The following is a 23,092-nucleotide window of genomic DNA, read 5'->3' on the forward strand; positions in this document are numbered from 1 at the left end:
ATCAGTGGGTGGTTCAGTAGCTGAAAACACCGTTCGCACAAGCCGACACAGCGGACAACTCCTTTTTATTTAAAGGTTAAACGATGATTCTATCTTCGAAACCGTTCGCGAAAATAAAACGAGACCGATGATACGAAGTTCTAATTCGATTCTCGAGGGCAACGAAATTATCAGAGAAGAAGGAAATTCTCAAAATTAATTTTCTTACCTTGAGGAGTAGGCGCTGTCTGGCGCCATTTACCTCAGCTGCTCCGTTGGTCGTCGAAGGTTTTACTGGGTTTATTACTTGAACTCGAATATAGTTTACTATCAACGTTTACTTTATTTTTCTATTTCGATACGGACAGAACAATTTACTGACTAGATTAATACCGCAATTACAATGCGCGTTCAAGATAAAATTTTCTTTTTACTTAGTCGCGGCTCTCTTTTCTTGACGGAAAACTATAGACTCCGAAGCGCAAAATACTATACAAAATTTCTAAAGATGAGCGCAATAACGAACGTAGTAACGAAATAATTAACAAAAGTGAACAAAATAATTATAAACCGTAATAACGAAGATCGCAATAACAATGAACAAAGAATAATGTAATAAGAATATTCACCAGGATGTTAATGATGATCGATAATTGGTGAGTATTATAACGATAATGTTAATGAGTGAGCAACGTAATAAGAATATTCACCGGAATAATAAATGATAATTGAGCTTTGAGAATTGATAATTAATAATGTTCACCAGAATAATAATGTTAATCGCTAAATGATAGTTATCGAGTCTTTTTTGCTCTACGTTGCTTGCTTATTTATAATGCCGTCCCCCACGGGCTGGTGGTTCGCTGGGGGTACGCTAATGATTGTTTTTGCGATTTTGATGGTTTCCCTTTCTTGTTGTTTCCCTAGGTTTCGGTGATCGACGTTCGAACAATGTTTGCGGAGGCATTACCATCGGAAGTTCCTTATTATTATTTTTCTTTTAAACGGCTTTTGTTTTTATGTATGATAAATATATATATATATATTTTAAATATGATATCTATTTTATGTTTGTTAAATATATGTATTTTAATTCTATATTTCCTCCTTTTTAATTGATTATATATATATTTTTACATTTGTAGTTGCGCACATATTTTATTAAAGAAAAGTGTTAACAATATGTTTTCATGATTTATTTCTCGCGCCCGACTTCCATTGATCCTTAATATTCCTGTCGCCGTGACGCGTGTAAATCTAACATGGCTGCTCATAAATGTCATCAGCAAAGTTATAGTAACGGGTCTTTAAATTTTGTTTAATATCGAAGTAATTGTCTGCCGCTCGTTTTCCTTACTCTACCGCAATTAGACATTTACTTATTAATATTGCTTTAAAGTATTGTTCGTGTGAATATACGCATATATATATATTTTATGTTGTGTGTTTGTAATTCTTCGATTGCGTTATTTATTGTTTTGAGTAGTTTATTTTATAGAGTATTCGATAATATAAAACATACGCGCACACATGCATATATATATGTCGGATCACGATTCGAATTTTGGGCGCGCGACGACTCTTCATGTGGGCTAGCCATCGTTTCACAAAGCCGAGATTTTATTTACACGTATATACAGGTCTATCACTAAGCTTAACAAATAATAAGTACAACTAATAATAAGTCTAACAAACACTAAGCCTAATGAATAATACGATCTACGAATAATTAAATTAAATAATACTATTAGCAATGTTTGAGTTCAAACAAATCCACGGTCACCGGGATAACTCCTTACTAAGCGAAACTAACTTAGACGCAAATGCGATCGTCGAAAATGCTCGATGTATCACTCTCCAAGGCAATCGCAAGAATGCCAGCCTCGTGGAGATTTTTCTCCCTGTACGATTGCATTTTGTTTTCTATACCCGTTTGGAAGCATCGAGAAGGTTCCAAACGCCGTTGCTAGGCACACTCGTTGGAAGCATCGAGAAAGTTCCAAACGCCGTTGCTAGGCAGTTTCTGCCTGGAGTTTTGATTACTAATACAATGTATGTCCCATTGCATCGGCACCTCCGAGGCAACATCACACGTGGCTCGGCCCGCTCTCGAGGCCGCATGCCGCCACAACCACATTTCTCAGAAAACACATACAACCACTCCAGACCTCCGTTAGATAAAACATCCATCCCGTGACCGTGGCTACGTTCAGCGACCGATTGTCACCTCGAACCCAATCGCGCTTATTACAAATCTTAAGCAATTACAACTATAATAAAATCTAGGCTAAGGTACTAGAGGATGTTCCCAAAATTTCCAAGGAAGGGCTTCGGCTTTCCTTTCATCTCCGACATATATACATATATATATATATATATATATGTAATATCGAAAAATAAGGATAGAAATTTTTTTTTGATTACTTACAATTTATTAATATTAAATTGAATATACAGATATAAATTGAACAGAGAACGATATTTATTTAACGGAACTAAATGCAATACTCGTATCTATATCAAATAACTTTACAGTTATTTGATCACTCTCGTCACAACGAATCTAACACACACACTCTCTCTCTCTAACAACTCTATCAATTCTCACGACTCTACTCTTCGACGACTCGTAACCTCTAACGACTCTACTCTTCGACAACTCGAAACCTCTAACGACTCTACTCTTCAACGACTCAATTAGCTCTGCTCTTCGCCAATACAATCCTGCCCGGTCGTGCTCGCTCTTGCTCTCGTCCTCTCACACACACACACTTTTCGGCTCACATACTTTGGCCTCTCGATTCCTTGAAATATGAAACCGTACCTCTGTTTTGACACTGCTTATCCTTTCTCGCGTCGCTGTTACTATTTCTTTTGTAGATTATTAGTAGTAGTTTTAGTTTAGAAAATAGATTATTTATATGTTTATATAGAGACATGCATGTTTCGTAATGTAGTTCTTATTTTATAATCCTTTACCGGAATGTAGGCTAGTTTTAAGTATGTATCTTAGATTATCGATTTGAATCAATAATGTAGAATGCGCATACATTAATAGTAGTTTAGTTTAGAATATAATTTATATATTTATATATAGACATGTAGTATCGTGGACGAAAAGCCTAAGAGATATCGGGCGAACCATGAACAATGTCGCGAGAGCCGAGGCGCCGTCGAGTCCATCAATGTGTCATCGGTCTTTTCAAGTGCATAGTTTCGTAGAAAAGACCTACGTGACCCTGGCTACGAGCGTCTGCAGAACACATGTGCCTAAAAAAAAGACAACAGAATGCGACAACGGCCAGAGAGTCAGTCGAGGAGCAGAGTGCGAGTCGAGAAACAGAGTTTGCGAGTGGCGTTGCCGAGAGAGTGTTGATTGCATTTTGTGAAAGTCGAGTCGTTATCTAATTATTTAGTTGTGCTGTTTTCTGTACGTTTGGCGTGAATAGTTCAGGTTGAACAACAATCGTCTTTTTCTGTCCGATTAACATCTGTATCATCCATTCCTTGTAAATATATTATATCACGATATTACAGACATGCATGTTTCGTAATGTAGTTCTTATTTTATAATTCTTTACCGGAATGTAGGCTAGTTTTAAGTATGTATCTTAGATTATTTATTTGATAGAATGCGCACACATATATGTCGGAGATGAAAGAACACCGGAGTCTGTAATTGAACAATTGTAGTTATTCAATCCGATTGTAATTGTTCGAGAGTTGTGATAATGAGCTTGGGCTCGAGGCGACAGTCAGTCGCCGAACGCAGCCGCGGTCACGGGACGAACGCTTTGCCTAGCAAAGGTATGGAGTAATCCTATAGCTCTCCTTAAAGGAAATATTCGTGGCGACACGCGACAGTAAACATTCCAACGGTTTCTGTCCCGTGCCTCGCCACACGCAGACCCTATTCTTCGAGTAAGATGATTGCCAGATGTCGATGCGTCTCCGCAGTACATGTTCGGCTAGCCCGAGGGCCCGTTATAAATCTTAAGGTTTAGTTAACTAAAGTCCTTCAAACAGACAAACAGTCTTTGTCCCAACTACGGGAAGATAGGGGAGACATATTTTTCAACGAGCGGCGTCTCCCACTAGCAACTTTCCCTCGAAGGCGGCTAGCATCTTTTTCTAACCACCGATATGGAGATTGACCAATTAGCAGCAACGCCAATTTCCCTTACTTTCTGAACGAAGGCTTTTCTCGACGAATCCGATGATCTCGTATCCTTAGACACACCCCATTATAGTTTTCCTCTGTAGCATCATCGGGACGGGAAAGGCATTCTCGTTCGCGATCTCACTGATGAAAGGAGTAACCCTTTACGACCAGTGAATATCACGCATCCGACTTAGATTTTGTGAGTACGTTCATCTATCATCCCGTCGACCGCGGATTCGTTATTGAACCTAGGATCATTGTCATTAGTTTCTCGAGTGCCTAACTACCACGGTTACTTGTCCGGCTCTATAATAATCGTATTTGCACTAGTCAATGTCTTCTCTATTGCATAACGACAACGTGTAACCCAAACGAAGATTCGTTTCACGCCCCTAACCCTAATTCTAATGTCCGCTCCGACATATATATATTTTAAATATGATATCTATTTTATGTTTGTTAAATATATGTATTTTAATTCTATATTTCCTCCTTTTTAATTGATTATATATATATATATATTTTTACATTTGTAGTTGCGCACATATTTTATTAAAGAAAAGTGTTAACAATATGTTTTCATGATTTATTTCTCGCGCCCGACTTCCATTGATCCTTAATATTCCTGTCGCCGTGACGCGTGTAAATCTAACATGGCTGCTCATAAATGTCATCAGCAAAGTTATAGTAACGGGTCTTTAAATTTTGTTTAATATCGAAGTAATTGTCTGCCGCTCGTTTTCCTTACTCTACCGCAATTAGACATTTACTTATTAATATTGCTTTAAAGTATTGTTCGTGTGAATATACGCATATATATACATTTTATGTTGTGTGTTTGTAATTCTTCGATTGCGTTATTTATTATTTTGAGTAGTTTATTTTATAGAGTATTCGATAATATAAAGCATACGCGCACACATGCATATATATATATACGTATCCATATGCATATTTTCTTGGCGGTGTAGTATTCATACGAAATGAAATGTCGATTATTTATTTATCCTTTACCGGAATGTAGGCTAGTTTTAAGTATGTATCTTAGATTATCGGTTTGATAGAATTCGCACACATATATATATTTCTGACAACGTAACCTTCATTTTCTAATAATAATACGATATTGTATGTTTTATGTATTCGTTAAACTATTAGTAGTTATTCTTATTTCCTGTTTTATTTAGAATTGTTTGTATTATGTATTTTATTTATTGGTTGGATCTGTTAATCGCCCTCGTTTGTTAATCCTTCCTTTCGTTTCGTGATGCCGCGTGTTCGTTTGTGCATCCAAATCCTTACTCGCGTGTTTTGTATAGAATGGTTTCTTGTTCTTGTTACGGCGCGTGCAGAGCGCGGGACGTGACACCCCCGCCCCTGGAGTTCAAATTTCCATAGGAAATTTGACTGATGGTATCTCTGAGTTTGCTCAAGGCGAACGCAGGTGTCGGTACTTGAATGACTACCGGTGCTATCGATATCCCTTGAGGTTGTGCTGTTTCATCATCGATATCTCGTCTTCTTTTGAGGTATAGTAGCGGATGGGTGACTGGGCCGTATATTGCTCCACATCCGTAAGTTTCACGTAGCTGGTATCCGTGTGCGGCTATATCTATTATTGTCTTAATTAATTTAAATATTGTGAGTATTCCAAATATTGCTGCACTGACAGTTCCAAATTCCATAAAACCTGTCCATAAACCTGATACGGCAATTTTCGCTATTGTCGTTAATGTGTTTTTGTCCATCATTCCCAGGATGTTTACTGTTCCAGGGACGATTGTTTTTCCTGTTGCTCCTCTGGCCAATGTGTTCAAGACTGCAGAATTTTCTGCCGGGAACATGACGTGGTCCAGTAGTGCATCGAAGTCTTTTGGGTATATATTCTGCTCGTGGCCAATGACGATGGTGCTGAGTATCGCCACGTTTGGCGCACGTCCGGGTGGAGTTCCTTTACTTGTACTGGAATGCATTTGACTATATGGACCGCTTCTCCTACGATCAAAGCCATGTGTTTTTGGTTGTGGTGTATGCGAATTCATCGGGCGGTAAGTTTGCCAAGCTTAAAGCGTTCTCTATTAGTTTCTTCTGTGTGGTGTATCATGGTATAATGTTGTCGTTTGTCGTTTCGCTTTCGAGTTTATCAGAAATAAGAATAACCTTTTATCATCATTAATATATGTATATATATAGAAAGAAAATTTTTATATTTATATGTATTATTATTTTTTTTATTTATTTTTTTTTTATTGTTAAAACCTTGTTTTATTTTAGGTTTTATGTACATGTTATCGGTAAAAATAAATATCATGAATTCTACTTGAGTTATAATTATATAGATATATGCATACGTACTGGTAAGTAGTATGAATGAGATTTGTTTTATTGTTATAAATATATAAATATATATTATCGATAGGAATAAATATTACAAGTGTACCTTGTCTTCGAGTATATATATATATATATATGTGCGTGCAATGGTAAATACGACGACTCAATTTTATGAGTCACTTGCATTATCAATGGAAGTGAATGTCATAAATATCGCCTATTTTACAACATGCGTGTATATATATATTGGTGAACATAAGTGAAAATTATATGCATAGTTATAAATGTTGTTTGTTTACAGGTGGATAGCATCAGTACTTGGTTTCGTGGGTAGCGTACCAATACTTTACAGTTCCTCTGTGCGGATTGCTATTCGTGTTCTTCCGTCAGTCGTTCAGAGAATGGTTGATGAGTTCGCCATCAGTTCTGTACACACATATAAAAATAGTTAATATATATATAATATCATTTATATAATTTTCTTTTGGATCTGTTCCCTTGTATGAATACTGTATCTTTGTATATAATATAATATATATAATATGTTATAATTATGTTAGTTGTTATTTATTCCTTAACTCTCTCCCCTTTTCTTGTGTGTGTTTTTTTTTTTTTTTTTTTTTTTATTAGTACCTAACATTGCTATTATGATGCCGTATTATATTGCATTGGCTGTTATTTGTATGTGCGCGCGACAAATTTTTCAACATGGTCGCTCGCTTGTCTCTTTGTTATGGCGTTGGTTTAATGTCAACAGTGACGTGTTGTTGAAATAACTAATTAATTGTTAATCACTATAATTTTATTTGGTAGTGTTCTGTAATATTGTTTTGTGTATTGTGTTACCAGTTATTTCGTGTGGCATAACTTTATTCCTTTGCACTGAGTTCAATCATGTCTTGTCGCCAATATTCAGTTAGTCCATCTTGGTTAATTTCTAACCCATTTATGTGTTTATTGACCTTTCCTTATTTTCCCTATTAATTTATTATTGCATGTACTTGCTATTTGTTATTATTTTATGTAATGGAACAGTTCCTTATTAGTGATTAAAATTTATTTGTTAGATTAACATTGTCTGTAATTCTTTAGATTCTACTTATTTGATGCTGCGTCACTTACCTGGATCATTCCCACAACGTCGTCCAATTCTTCGATATGCCTTGGATACTTACTACGGTTGCCTTCAATCGTCTTATATCTGTGGCTATAAAGGTACTGTTTAATTCATTTAATTTAATATGTGTATAGTGCATTGTGTGTGCGACCGCTATTGTGCATTACAAAATCCACTTCTACATGTTAGATGTAATAATATAACAATACTACGTAGATTAATACATAATAAAATATCCTTTTACTCCGGTTATATTTATTACTAACTCTCAATTAATCTATCTTAATTATTTTCTAACCACTTTCTATCTTCATCAGCTATTTTATTCCTTCTTGTTAATCTGCGAAATTCATGCATGTACACTTCCTTGTGCGGTGATTGATTGTTTGCGAGGTGAGTTGCGCTTTCGTTGTTGTTGAACTAGCACGTTTTACTTGCAAACAGTAATTGGAGCATTCGTAATAGACTTCTTTTCCTTTTCCAAGTTTCCGCTGTCTGTGTCATTCGACGAACAATGTCAAGCCTCCACAGCACCGTGGTAACATTTAGCAATGCTGCTCTTTGCATTAAGGCTATTGAAGTTAATTCGTTCGTTTATTTCCAGCTGGTGCATGGTGTTCCGCTAGTAGGGAGCCATAACCTATTTTGCACGTAGACCTTCTTTTATGGTGATTACTTGTTTACAAGGTAACTTTCACTTTCCCTCTTTTAATTATTTACTGAATCGACACGTTGTATATTTAAACAATAATTGGAGTACACATAATAATTTTCCTTTTTCTTTTTAGGTTTTCGCTATCTGTATTGTTCGATGAACGGTGTCACACCCCCTTTTGATTTATCCATAATATAGTTATAACATTTAGTAACCTTGTATTTTGCACTGAGACAATTGAAACTAATTTATTCACTTATTTCAGGTAGCTGTCATACATTGCGTTCCACGAACAACAATCCATAACTTATACCTGCACGTACACTTTCTTGTGTGCTGATCACTTGTTCACAAGGTAACTCCCACTTTCGCTAGTTAATTGTTCATTGAGTTAACACGTTTTATATTTGAGCAGTAATTGAAACACGTATAATAATTTTCCTTTTTCCTTTTAGGTGTTCGGTATCTGCGTTATTCGACGAACAGCACTATAACATATACTACCGCACTACGTTGTCCAATGAAATCGCTTTATTCATTGCTTATTTCGATTATGCGCCAGTTTCAACTTGTTTAAGTGCACTGTTCGCGGAATCCCTTTTACTTCAATCTTGACGTTTTGTTCTGCAAGATTTCTAGCACTTTGTGTCGTCTAATATATTGATCGGAGAATTTTCCTTACTAGGTTCTTTTAGTAGATATATCGAATCTCCTATTTTAAAATCTTGGGGGCTGATTCGTCGGTCGTAATATTCTTTTGATCTTAGTTTGGATTTTATCAATTTTTCTCTTGCCATTCGTTGTACAGTGTTAATTTTATTGAACAGATCTTCGAGATATTCTGCGTATGTTGGTTCCATGTTCTCTTCGATTGTTACTTCACCAATAGGTTCTCTGGCTAGGTGTCTAAAACTAATTTGTGCGGGGAGAGTTTCGTTCCTTTCCTTCATTTTAGTTTTTATTTTGCGCCAAGACGCAGGTTTACTGACATCGATCCAATTATCCAATTGCTTGCTAATAGCATTTAAGATACAAATTTTTGAGAGTGCCGCAGCCATATTAACCCAAAAATATTTTGTATATAGTATAGTGTGATACCATCCATATTTTCCTGGGGGAATCATAAGATCAGCACTACTTACTATGTTACCTACGTCAAATATTAGATGTAGTAACCAATAAAGTATTTTTAATCCAATTATAATCCAATGGCTAGCGTATTTATTCAAGTTTTTATATATATCTTCGACTGGTGATTCCCTGTTTTCTCCCTTCTGATTTCTTTGAGCTCGTTGAACTTGCGTTTCTTCAGCTTGAAAATGTTTAGAATCCTTTTCCTTAGTTACCCTTTTTTCTTCTTCATTTACTTTATTCACAGCACCTTTATTTTTCTCTACCTTTTCAGGATGAATAGTTTTACTGGAAGTGCTTATTATAATTAAATTATTATTTATTTGTATGGAACGTTTAGGAATATTTTTGGTAGATTTGGAATTATTCTTTGAATTTTTATTACAAACCTTTTTGCTTATAGATTCTGTTTTGGATTTAGGGATAGCTATATTTTTATTTTCTATAGTGTGATCTTCTTTGCAATTTAATGATTTGGCTTTGAGTTCGATAAAGTTTCCCTCTGATGGTTTTATAGAAGTTTTTGAGTGAGATACACTCGCTATCTCTTTTCCTATTATGGTTGAGACATTCACGAAATTCGTGGAGTCTTGCTTTTGTATCTTTGCCAAGTCGAACGTGGAGAGGCAATTCGCACTTCCCAGCGGGTCCAATATCTCTGTGATATTAGGCAGTGGATAAGCGTTGCCTGTCGTCTCGTCGTTCAATTTCCTAGTTTCTGCTTCGTCTGAAGGTTCTTTGGCACTAATATTATTTATCTTGTTTGGCAACTCAGAAAATTTCTCACCCATGATCCTATCTATGGCACCGTGCGTCCTCTTATTATTTAACGTGAAATTATCCCTTATCACAGCAACGGAGTGGTGTTTGCATTGAAAAGTTGGTTGGTTGAAATGATCAGCATCTCTCCTTTGATTTAGATCTCTATCGAGGTATTTATTTGTGCGTTTTTCTTCCCAAGTTATTGCTCTTGTTTCTCTCCTGACATTTTCTTCTATTCCCGGGTTGTTTAGGTGTTTCCGCGACGGCGGTACAAATCTCCAGTCCTGGCGGTTGTTTCGGTTATAATTATTCGAAGGTGTCGGATGTTGGTATCGAAATCTATCGTTCGCTTGTTTTAATTCTCGCGTTGTTTTCACGGCTTGGCGGTACGCATCGTCCAAGGATTGGTATCCTGCTATTTTTACTCGTAAATACACCTCGTTTGGGAGCCCCTTAACGAAAGCTTCCCTCGTGTCTCGATCTATCCTATCTTGAAATACGGTGCCGTACTCGTACCTTTCCCCGTTCATTATTGCCAGTCTGAGATCTTTGACGCGCTCTATGTAGTCCAAAATATCTTCTCCCGGTCGTTGAAATATTGTAGCTAATTCCCCTTTATATTCGTTAACCGTTTTTCCCGGATCGAACATATCTTTTAATTTATTCCCGAAATCGTTTAAACTTATTATTTCTGTGTCTTCTATGGCGAGGAACGCGTGCCCGCGAAGCTTATTTGTTAATAATTTTACTAACTGAGATTCTTGATGCCTAGGAACCATGTTTCGTGCGCGCTCGCATGCTCTTAAAAATCGAAATACCGAGGGTCGATGTCCGTCGAACACTGGTACTGTCTCTATTGCATCTTTTAACTTAATTGATTGGGGATTAACTTCTATCGGTATTGTCGCTTGCGAAATTATCGGCGATGATACGGGTGTCTTGATTTCCTTTTTTATTTTCAGTGAACGCACATCGTCTTGTAATTTATTCATTGTTGTACTCATGTCGCGAAAATTCGCATCCCATGCTTTAAGTTTTTCCGATAACACCAAGATCATGTCTTTGTCCAACGATTTTAATTTAGTCGCCATTGTTTCTCAAATATACATCTTATTGACAAACGTGACAACCTTAGTCCTCTGTGGAGCGTATCGAACCGTTTAAACCAACTTTAATCCTCCGTGAAGCGTATCCCACCGCTGCCACCAAAATATTTACTATATATATATTAAATGTTACGTATTAGTTTATCGACATCGATCAAATTTTAAATTTAGAGTTTACTGAAAAATTTTTTTTTGTTGTTGAGTTTGAATTTAGTCTGAAGGAAAATAATTTGAAATGATATTATTGTGTATGTAATACTAGTTTAGATTTCTAATTAAATACGGTAGTTGCTGCCACCAGAAATAGTCTAAGGACTATTTCAAAATATTTTATTTCTATTAATTTCCGTTTAATAGGTAGCGTTAACTGATGCTTAATGCAACTGGTAAACGAATTTCACTTTTCGGCTAACCTGCGATGTGCAGGAATACTGGCACGGGAGAGGATTTAAGCTGGGATTAATAATTATTTGTAGTCGTTGAACGGATTTTATTTGAATGTGTAATCGCCTAGATTATTACCTATATATATATATTTCATTAACCGGATATATGTATTTTTAGCGTTGCTGGATCGGATAGGAATGTGAGATTTTTCGTCGTTTATATATATATATATATATATATATATATATATATATATATATATATTTATTTTTACGTTCGACTTCTTCTTCTCTTTTAGTTTCACTGTAACAGGTTGCCGTTAGAACCGAAACTCAATTCATTTCCTACGATGGATTTTGTTACCACGATCTTCTTGCCTTTCGAGTTTAATAATCGAGGATGATTCTAACGATCCTCTCTGTGTGGGACTCGTGTGATTTCGCAAGCCTTGCCCAAAGACGGGTAGTATTTTACCAACAGTGGGAGGAGGAATGCGAAGATCGACGGGTGTTTTGATAATCGAAAACACCGTTTGCACAAGCCAACACAGCGAACGATCCTTTGATTAAATTTCCGAAGGGAAATTGTTCTCCTATTACTCTCTTACAATCGCATGCGACGGTGGCAAGAATATCGGTTATTAGCAATGCCGGTATCTCTCTTAATTTTCGATTGACCCCGACGATGTATTTAATAGTCCTCTCTGTGCGGGATTTGTGTGATTTCGCAAGCCTTGCCCAAAGACGGGCAATATTCTGCCAACAATGGGAGGAGGAATGCGAAGATCAGTGGGTGGTTCAGTAGCTGAAAACACCGTTCGCACAAGCCGACACAGCGGACAACTCCTTTTTATTTAAAGGTTAAACGATGATTCTATCTTCGAAACCGTTCGCGAAAATAAAACGAGACCGATGATACGAAGTTCTAATTCGATTCTCGAGGGCAACGAAATTATCAGAGAAGAAGGAAATTCTCAAAATTAATTTTCTTACCTTGAGGAGTAGGCGCTGTCTGGCGCCATTTACCTCAGCTGCTCCGTTGGTCGTCGAAGGTTTTACTGGGTTTATTACTTGAACTCGAATATAGTTTACTATCAACGTTTACTTTATTTTTCTATTTCGATACGGACAGAACAATTTACTGACTAGATTAATACCGCAATTACAATGCGCGTTCAAGATAAAATTTTCTTTTTACTTAGTCGCGGCTCTCTTTTCTTGACGGAAAACTATAGACTCCGAAGCGCAAAATACTATACAAAATTTCTAAAGATGAGCGCAATAACGAACGTAGTAACGAAATAATTAACAAAAGTGAACAAAATAATTATAAACCGTAATAACGAAGATCGCAATAACAATGAACAAAGAATAATGTAATAAGAATATTCACCAGGATGTTAATGATGATCGATAATTGGTGAGTATTATAACGATAATGTTAATGAGTGAGCAACGTAATAAGAATATTCACCGGAATAATAAATGATAATTGAGCTTTGAGAATTGATAATTAATAATGTTCACCAGAATAATAATGTTAATCGCTAAATGATAGTTATCGAGTCTTTTTTGCTCTACGTTGCTTGCTTATTTATAATGCCGTCCCCCACGGGCTGGTGGTTCGCTGGGGGTACGCTAATGATTGTTTTTGCGATTTTGATGGTTTCCCTTTCTTGTTGTTTCCCTAGGTTTCGGTGATCGACGTTCGAACAATGTTTGCGGAGGCATTACCATCGGAAGTTCCTTATTATTATTTTTCTTTTAAACGGCTTTTGTTTTTATGTATGATAATATATATATATATATATTTTAAATATGATATCTATTTTATGTTTGTTAAATATATGTATTTTAATTCTATATTTCCTCCTTTTTAATTGATTATATATATATTTTTACATTTGTAGTTGCGCACATATTTTATTAAAGAAAAGTGTTAACAATATGTTTTCATGATTTATTTCTCGCGCCCGACTTCCATTGATCCTTAATATTCCTGTCGCCGTGACGCGTGTAAATCTAACATGGCTGCTCATAAATGTCATCAGCAAAGTTATAGTAACGGGTCTTTAAATTTTGTTTAATATCGAAGTAATTGTCTGCCGCTCGTTTTCCTTACTCTACCGCAATTAGACATTTACTTATTAATATTGCTTTAAAGTATTGTTCGTGTGAATATACGCATATATATATATTTTATGTTGTGTGTTTGTAATTCTTCGATTGCGTTATTTATTGTTTTGAGTAGTTTATTTTATAGAGTATTCGATAATATAAAACATACGCGCACACATGCATATATATATGTCGGATCACGATTCGAATTTTGGGCGCGCGACGACTCTTCATGTGGGCTAGCCATCGTTTCACAAAGCCGAGATTTTATTTACACGTATATACAGGTCTATCACTAAGCTTAACAAATAATAAGTACAACTAATAATAAGTCTAACAAACACTAAGCCTAATGAATAATACGATCTACGAATAATTAAATTAAATAATACTATTAGCAATGTTTGAGTTCAAACAAATCCACGGTCACCGGGATAACTCCTTACTAAGCGAAACTAACTTAGACGCAAATGCGATCGTCGAAAATGCTCGATGTATCACTCTCCAAGGCAATCGCAAGAATGCCAGCCTCGTGGAGATTTTTCTCCCTGTACGATTGCATTTTGTTTTCTATACCCGTTTGGAAGCATCGAGAAGGTTCCAAACGCCGTTGCTAGGCACACTCGTTGGAAGCATCGAGAAAGTTCCAAACGCCGTTGCTAGGCAGTTTCTGCCTGGAGTTTTGATTACTAATACAATGTATGTCCCATTGCATCGGCACCTCCGAGGCAACATCACACGTGGCTCGGCCCGCTCTCGAGGCCGCATGCCGCCACAACCACATTTCTCAGAAAACACATACAACCACTCCAGACCTCCGTTAGATAAAACATCCATCCCGTGACCGTGGCTACGTTCAGCGACCGATTGTCACCTCGAACCCAATCGCGCTTATTACAAATCTTAAGCAATTACAACTATAATAAAATCTAGGCTAAGGTACTAGAGGATGTTCCCAAAATTTCCAAGGAAGGGCTTCGGCTTTCCTTTCATCTCCGACATATATACATATATATATATATATATATATGTAATATCGAAAAATAAGGATAGAAATTTTTTTTTGATTACTTACAATTTATTAATATTAAATTGAATATACAGATATAAATTGAACAGAGAACGATATTTATTTAACGGAACTAAATGCAATACTCGTATCTATATCAAATAACTTTACAGTTATTTGATCACTCTCGTCACAACGAATCTAACACACACACTCTCTCTCTCTAACAACTCTATCAATTCTCACGACTCTACTCTTCGACGACTCGTAACCTCTAACGACTCTACTCTTCGACAACTCGAAACCTCTAACGACTCTACTCTTCAACGACTCAATTAGCTCTGCTCTTCGCCAATACAATCCTGCCCGGTCGTGCTCGCTCTTGCTCTCGTCCTCTCACACACACACACTTTTCGGCTCACATACTTTGGCCTCTCGATTCCTTGAAATATGAAACCGTACCTCTGTTTTGACACTGCTTATCCTTTCTCGCGTCGCTGTTACTATTTCTTTTGTAGATTATTAGTAGTAGTTTTAGTTTAGAAAATAGATTATTTATATGTTTATATAGAGACATGCATGTTTCGTAATGTAGTTCTTATTTTATAATCCTTTACCGGAATGTAGGCTAGTTTTAAGTATGTATCTTAGATTATCGATTTGAATCAATAATGTAGAATGCGCATACATTAATAGTAGTTTAGTTTAGAATATAATTTATATATTTATATATAGACATGTAGTATCGTGGACGAAAAGCCTAAGAGATATCGGGCGAACCATGAACAATGTCGCGAGAGCCGAGGCGCCGTCGAGTCCATCAATGTGTCATCGGTCTTTTCAAGTGCATAGTTTCGTAGAAAAGACCTACGTGACCCTGGCTACGAGCGTCTGCAGAACACATGTGCCTAAAAAAAAGACAACAGAATGCGACAACGGCCAGAGAGTCAGTCGAGGAGCAGAGTGCGAGTCGAGAAACAGAGTTTGCGAGTGGCGTTGCCGAGAGAGTGTTGATTGCATTTTGTGAAAGTCGAGTCGTTATCTAATTATTTAGTTGTGCTGTTTTCTGTACGTTTGGCGTGAATAGTTCAGGTTGAACAACAATCGTCTTTTTCTGTCCGATTAACATCTGTATCATCCATTCCTTGTAAATATATTATATCACGATATTACAGACATGCATGTTTCGTAATGTAGTTCTTATTTTATAATTCTTTACCGGAATGTAGGCTAGTTTTAAGTATGTATCTTAGATTATTTATTTGATAGAATGCGCACACATATATGTCGGAGATGAAAGAACACCGGAGTCTGTAATTGAACAATTGTAGTTATTCAATCCGATTGTAATTGTTCGAGAGTTGTGATAATGAGCTTGGGCTCGAGGCGACAGTCAGTCGCCGAACGCAGCCGCGGTCACGGGACGAACGCTTTGCCTAGCAAAGGTATGGAGTAATCCTATAGCTCTCCTTAAAGGAAATATTCGTGGCGACACGCGACAGTAAACATTCCAACGGTTTCTGTCCCGTGCCTCGCCACACGCAGACCCTATTCTTCGAGTAAGATGATTGCCAGATGTCGATGCGTCTCCGCAGTACATGTTCGGCTAGCCCGAGGGCCCGTTATAAATCTTAAGGTTTAGTTAACTAAAGTCCTTCAAACAGACAAACAGTCTTTGTCCCAACTACGGGAAGATAGGGGAGACATATTTTTCAACGAGCGGCGTCTCCCACTAGCAACTTTCCCTCGAAGGCGGCTAGCATCTTTTTCTAACCACCGATATGGAGATTGACCAATTAGCAGCAACGCCAATTTCCCTTACTTTCTGAACGAAGGCTTTTCTCGACGAATCCGATGATCTCGTATCCTTAGACACACCCCATTATAGTTTTCCTCTGTAGCATCATCGGGACGGGAAAGGCATTCTCGTTCGCGATCTCACTGATGAAAGGAGTAACCCTTTACGACCAGTGAATATCACGCATCCGACTTAGATTTTGTGAGTACGTTCATCTATCATCCCGTCGACCGCGGATTCGTTATTGAACCTAGGATCATTGTCATTAGTTTCTCGAGTGCCTAACTACCACGGTTACTTGTCCGGCTCTATAATAATCGTATTTGCACTAGTCAATGTCTTCTCTATTGCATAACGACAACGTGTAACCCAAACGAAGATTCGTTTCACGCCCCTAACCCTAATTCTAATGTCCGCTCCGACATATATATATTTTAAATATGATATCTATTTTATGTTTGTTAAATATATGTATTTTAATTCTATATTTCCTCCTTTTTAATTGATTATATATATATATATATTTTTACATTTGTAGTTGCGCACATATTTTATTAAAGAAAAGTGTTAACAATATGTTTTCATGATTTATTTCTCGCGCCCGACTTCCATTGATCCTTAATATTCCTGTCGCCGTGACGCGTGTAAATCTAACATGGCTGCTCATAAATGTCATCAGCAAAGTTATAGTAACGGGTCTTTAAATTTTGTTTAATATCGAAGTAATTGTCTGCCGCTCGTTTTCCTTACTCTACCGCAATTAGACATTTACTTATTAATATTGCTTTAAAGTATTGTTCGTGTGAATATACGCATATATATACATTTTATGTTGTGTGTTTGTAATTCTTCGATTGCGTTATTTATTATTTTGAGTAGTTTATTTTATAGAGTATTCGATAATATAAAGCATACGCGCACACATGCATATATATATATACGTATCCATATGCATATTTTCTTGGCGGTGTAGTATTCATACGAAATGAAATGTCGATTATTTATTTATCCTTTACCGGAATGTAGGCTAGTTTTAAGTATGTATCTTAGATTATCGGTTTGATAGAATTCGCACACATATATATATTTCTGACAACGTAACCTTCATTTTCTAATAATAATACGATATTGTATGTTTTATGTATTCGTTAAACTATTAGTAGTTATTCTTATTTCCTGTTTTATTTAGAATTGTTTGTATTATGTATTTTATTTATTGGTTGGATCTGTTAATCGCCCTCGTTTGTTAATCCTTCCTTTCGTTTCGTGATGCCGCGTGTTCGTTTGTGCATCCAAATCCTTACTCGCGTGTTTTGTATAGAATGGTTTCTTGTTCTTGTTACGGCGCGTGCAGAGCGCGGGACGTGACACCCCCGCCCCTGGAGTTCAAATTTCCATAGGAAATTTGACTGATGGTATCTCTGAGTTTGCTCAAGGCGAACGCAGGTGTCGGTACTTGAATGACTACCGGTGCTATCGATATCCCTTGAGGTTGTGCTGTTTCATCATCGATATCTCGTCTTCTTTTGAGGTATAGTAGCGGATGGGTGACTGGGCCGTATATTGCTCCACATCCGTAAGTTTCACGTAGCTGGTATCCGTGTGCGGCTATATCTATTATTGTCTTAATTAATTTAAATATTGTGAGTATTCCAAATATTGCTGCACTGACAGTTCCAAATTCCATAAAACCTGTCCATAAACCTGATACGGCAATTTTCGCTATTGTCGTTAATGTGTTTTTGTCCATCATTCCCAGGATGTTTACTGTTCCAGGGACGATTGTTTTTCCTGTTGCTCCTCTGGCCAATGTGTTCAAGACTGCAGAATTTTCTGCCGGGAACATGACGTGGTCCAGTAGTGCATCGAAGTCTTTTGGGTATATATTCTGCTCGTGGCCAATGACGATGGTGCTGAGTATCGCCACGTTTGGCGCACGTCCGGGTGGAGTTCCTTTACTTGTACTGGAATGCATTTGACTATATGGACCGCTTCTCCTACGATCAAAGCCATGTGTTTTTGGTTGTGGTGTATGCGAATTCATCGGGCGGTAAGTTTGCCAAGCTTAAAGCGTTCTCTATTAGTTTCTTCTGTGTGGTGTATCATGGTATAATGTTGTCGTTTGTCGTTTCGCTTTCGAGTTTATCAGAAATAAGAATAACCTTTTATCATCATTAATATATGTATATATATAGAAAGAAAATTTTTATATTTATATGTATTATTATTTTTTTTATTTATTTTTTTTTTATTGTTAAAACCTTGTTTTATTTTAGGTTTTATGTACATGTTATCGGTAAAAATAAATATCATGAATTCTACTTGAGTTATAATTATATAGATATATGCATACGTACTGGTAAGTAGTATGAATGAGATTTGTTTTATTGTTATAAATATATAAATATATATTATCGATAGGAATAAATATTACAAGTGTACCTTGTCTTCGAGTATATATATATATATATATGTGCGTGCAATGGTAAATACGACGACTCAATTTTATGAGTCACTTGCATTATCAATGGAAGTGAATGTCATAAATATCGCCTATTTTACAACATGCGTGTATATATATATTGGTGAACATAAGTGAAAATTATATGCATAGTTATAAATGTTGTTTGTTTACAGGTGGATAGCATCAGTACTTGGTTTCGTGGGTAGCGTACCAATACTTTACAGTTCCTCTGTGCGGATTGCTATTCGTGTTCTTCCGTCAGTCGTTCAGAGAATGGTTGATGAGTTCGCCATCAGTTCTGTACACACATATAAAAATAGTTAATATATATATAATATCATTTATATAATTTTCTTTTGGATCTGTTCCCTTGTATGAATACTGTATCTTTGTATATAATATAATATATATAATATGTTATAATTATGTTAGTTGTTATTTATTCCTTAACTCTCTCCCCTTTTCTTGTGTGTGTTTTTTTTTTTTTTTTTTTTTTTATTAGTACCTAACATTGCTATTATGATGCCGTATTATATTGCATTGGCTGTTATTTGTATGTGCGCGCGACAAATTTTTCAACATGGTCGCTCGCTTGTCTCTTTGTTATGGCGTTGGTTTAATGTCAACAGTGACGTGTTGTTGAAATAACTAATTAATTGTTAATCACTATAATTTTATTTGGTAGTGTTCTGTAATATTGTTTTGTGTATTGTGTTACCAGTTATTTCGTGTGGCATAACTTTATTCCTTTGCACTGAGTTCAATCATGTCTTGTCGCCAATATTCAGTTAGTCCATCTTGGTTAATTTCTAACCCATTTATGTGTTTATTGACCTTTCCTTATTTTCCCTATTAATTTATTATTGCATGTACTTGCTATTTGTTATTATTTTATGTAATGGAACAGTTCCTTATTAGTGATTAAAATTTATTTGTTAGATTAACATTGTCTGTAATTCTTTAGATTCTACTTATTTGATGCTGCGTCACTTACCTGGATCATTCCCACAACGTCGTCCAATTCTTCGATATGCCTTGGATACTTACTACGGTTGCCTTCAATCGTCTTATATCTGTGGCTATAAAGGTACTGTTTAATTCATTTAATTTAATATGTGTATAGTGCATTGTGTGTGCGACCGCTATTGTGCATTACAAAATCCACTTCTACATGTTAGATGTAATAATATAACAATACTACGTAGATTAATACATAATAAAATATCCTTTTACTCCGGTTATATTTATTACTAACTCTCAATTAATCTATCTTAATTATTTTCTAACCACTTTCTATCTTCATCAGCTATTTTATTCCTTCTTGTTAATCTGCGAAATTCATGCATGTACACTTCCTTGTGCGGTGATTGATTGTTTGCGAGGTGAGTTGCGCTTTCGTTGTTGTTGAACTAGCACGTTTTACTTGCAAACAGTAATTGGAGCATTCGTAATAGACTTCTTTTCCTTTTCCAAGTTTCCGCTGTCTGTGTCATTCGACGAACAATGTCAAGCCTCCACAGCACCGTGGTAACATTTAGCAATGCTGCTCTTTGCATTAAGGCTATTGAAGTTAATTCGTTCGTTTATTTCCAGCTGGTGCATGGTGTTCCGCTAGTAGGGAGCCATAACCTATTTTGCACGTAGACCTTCTTTTATGGTGATTACTTGTTTACAAGGTAACTTTCACTTTCCCTCTTTTAATTATTTACTGAATCGACACGTTGTATATTTAAACAATAATTGGAGTACACATAATAATTTTCCTTTTTCTTTTTAGGTTTTCGCTATCTGTATTGTTCGATGAACGGTGTCACACCCCCTTTTGATTTATCCATAATATAGTTATAACATTTAGTAACCTTGTATTTTGCACTGAGACAATTGAAACTAATTTATTCACTTATTTCAGGTAGCTGTCATACATTGCGTTCCACGAACAACAATCCATAACTTATACCTGCACGTACACTTTCTTGTGTGCTGATCACTTGTTCACAAGGTAACTCCCACTTTCGCTAGTTAATTGTTCATTGAGTTAACACGTTTTATATTTGAGCAGTAATTGAAACACGTATAATAATTTTCCTTTTTCCTTTTAGGTGTTCGGTATCTGCGTTATTCGACGAACAGCACTATAACATATACTACCGCACTACGTTGTCCAATGAAATCGCTTTATTCATTGCTTATTTCGATTATGCGCCAGTTTCAACTTGTTTAAGTGCACTGTTCGCGGAATCCCTTTTACTTCAATCTTGACGTTTTGTTCTGCAAGATTTCTAGCACTTTGTGTCGTCTAATATATTGATCGGAGAATTTTCCTTACTAGGTTCTTTTAGTAGATATATCGAATCTCCTATTTTAAAATCTTGGGGGCTGATTCGTCGGTCGTAATATTCTTTTGATCTTAGTTTGGATTTTATCAATTTTTCTCTTGCCATTCGTTGTACAGTGTTAATTTTATTGAACAGATCTTCGAGATATTCTGCGTATGTTGGTTCCATGTTCTCTTCGATTGTTACTTCACCAATAGGTTCTCTGGCTAGGTGTCTAAAACTAATTTGTGCGGGGAGAGTTTCGTTCCTTTCCTTCATTTTAGTTTTTATTTTGCGCCAAGACGCAGGTTTACTGACATCGATCCAATTATCCAATTGCTTGCTAATAGCATTTAAGATACAAATTTTTGAGAGTGCCGCAGCCATATTAACCCAAAAATATTTTGTATATAGTATAGTGTGATACCATCCATATTTTCCTGGGGGAATCATAAGATCAGCACTACTTACTATGTTACCTACGTCAAATATTAGATGTAGTAACCAATAAAGTATTTTTAATCCAATTATAATCCAATGGCTAGCGTATTTATTCAAGTTTTTATATATATCTTCGACTGGTGATTCCCTGTTTTCTCCCTTCTGATTTCTTTGAGCTCGTTGAACTTGCGTTTCTTCAGCTTGAAAATGTTTAGAATCCTTTTCCTTAGTTACCCTTTTTTCTTCTTCATTTACTTTATTCACAGCACCTTTATTTTTCTCTACCTTTTCAGGATGAATAGTTTTACTGGAAGTGCTTATTATAATTAAATTATTATTTATTTGTATGGAACGTTTAGGAATATTTTTGGTAGATTTGGAATTATTCTTTGAATTTTTATTACAAACCTTTTTGCTTATAGATTCTGTTTTGGATTTAGGGATAGCTATATTTTTATTTTCTATAGTGTGATCTTCTTTGCAATTTAATGATTTGGCTTTGAGTTCGATAAAGTTTCCCTCTGATGGTTTTATAGAAGTTTTTGAGTGAGATACACTCGCTATCTCTTTTCCTATTATGGTTGAGACATTCACGAAATTCGTGGAGTCTTGCTTTTGTATCTTTGCCAAGTCGAACGTGGAGAGGCAATTCGCACTTCCCAGCGGGTCCAATATCTCTGTGATATTAGGCAGTGGATAAGCGTTGCCTGTCGTCTCGTCGTTCAATTTCCTAGTTTCTGCTTCGTCTGAAGGTTCTTTGGCACTAATATTATTTATCTTGTTTGGCAACTCAGAAAATTTCTCACCCATGATCCTATCTATGGCACCGTGCGTCCTCTTATTATTTAACGTGAAATTATCCCTTATCACAGCAACGGAGTGGTGTTTGCATTGAAAAGTTGGTTGGTTGAAATGATCAGCATCTCTCCTTTGATTTAGATCTCTATCGAGGTATTTATTTGTGCGTTTTTCTTCCCAAGTTATTGCTCTTGTTTCTCTCCTGACATTTTCTTCTATTCCCGGGTTGTTTAGGTGTTTCCGCGACGGCGGTACAAATCTCCAGTCCTGGCGGTTGTTTCGGTTATAATTATTCGAAGGTGTCGGATGTTGGTATCGAAATCTATCGTTCGCTTGTTTTAATTCTCGCGTTGTTTTCACGGCTTGGCGGTACGCATCGTCCAAGGATTGGTATCCTGCTATTTTTACTCGTAAATACACCTCGTTTGGGAGCCCCTTAACGAAAGCTTCCCTCGTGTCTCGATCTATCCTATCTTGAAATACGGTGCCGTACTCGTACCTTTCCCCGTTCATTATT

At 36.3% G+C, this 23,092-nt stretch overlaps 2 protein-coding genes across 14 annotated transcripts in view; one reads left to right on the forward strand and one right to left on the reverse strand.

The window, feature by feature from the left end:
• Nucleotides 1–299: 299 nt before the first annotated feature.
• LOC143303989 (uncharacterized) lies at nucleotides 300–13,418 on the reverse strand. Its single transcript, XM_076626251.1, has 2 exons — nucleotides 7,109–13,418; nucleotides 300–6,901 (listed from the first exon to the last, which is right to left on the reverse strand). Exon 1 carries the CDS (start codon nucleotides 11,229–11,231, stop codon nucleotides 8,883–8,885), a length of 2,349 nt encoding a protein of 782 aa, XP_076482366.1. The 5' UTR covers nucleotides 11,232–13,418; the 3' UTR covers nucleotides 300–6,901; nucleotides 7,109–8,882.
• The window catches only part of LOC117165626 (uncharacterized), a 97,584-nt gene continuing 80,906 nt past the window's right edge, over nucleotides 6,415–23,092 (forward strand). For 12 of the 13 annotated variants that reach the window (XM_076626254.1, XM_076626253.1, XM_076626256.1 and 9 more), the window contains exons 1-4: nucleotides 6,415–6,498; nucleotides 6,777–6,922; nucleotides 7,568–7,690; nucleotides 19,986–20,108. In XM_076626254.1, the coding sequence (XP_076482369.1) occupies nucleotides 6,485–6,498; nucleotides 6,777–6,922; nucleotides 7,568–7,690; nucleotides 19,986–20,108 (406 nt within the window). In that variant the 5' untranslated portion in view covers nucleotides 6,415–6,484. Of the gene's footprint in view, nucleotides 6,499–6,776; nucleotides 6,923–7,567; nucleotides 7,691–18,832; nucleotides 18,917–19,194; nucleotides 19,341–19,985; nucleotides 20,109–23,092 lie in introns of those variants that run through there. The other variant, XM_076626260.1, reaches the window with a different exon arrangement.

Source organism: Bombus vancouverensis, chromosome 18 (assembly GCF_051014615.1).
Source record: "Bombus vancouverensis nearcticus chromosome 18, iyBomVanc1_principal, whole genome shotgun sequence".
In the NCBI taxonomy this organism is placed as follows: Eukaryota; Metazoa; Arthropoda; class Insecta; order Hymenoptera; family Apidae; genus Bombus; species Bombus vancouverensis.

Coding starts and splice junctions, on each gene's coding strand:
- LOC143303989 (XM_076626251.1), bottom strand. CDS start 11,231: ATGGCGACTAAATTAAAATCGTTGGACAAAGACATGATCTTGGTGTTA.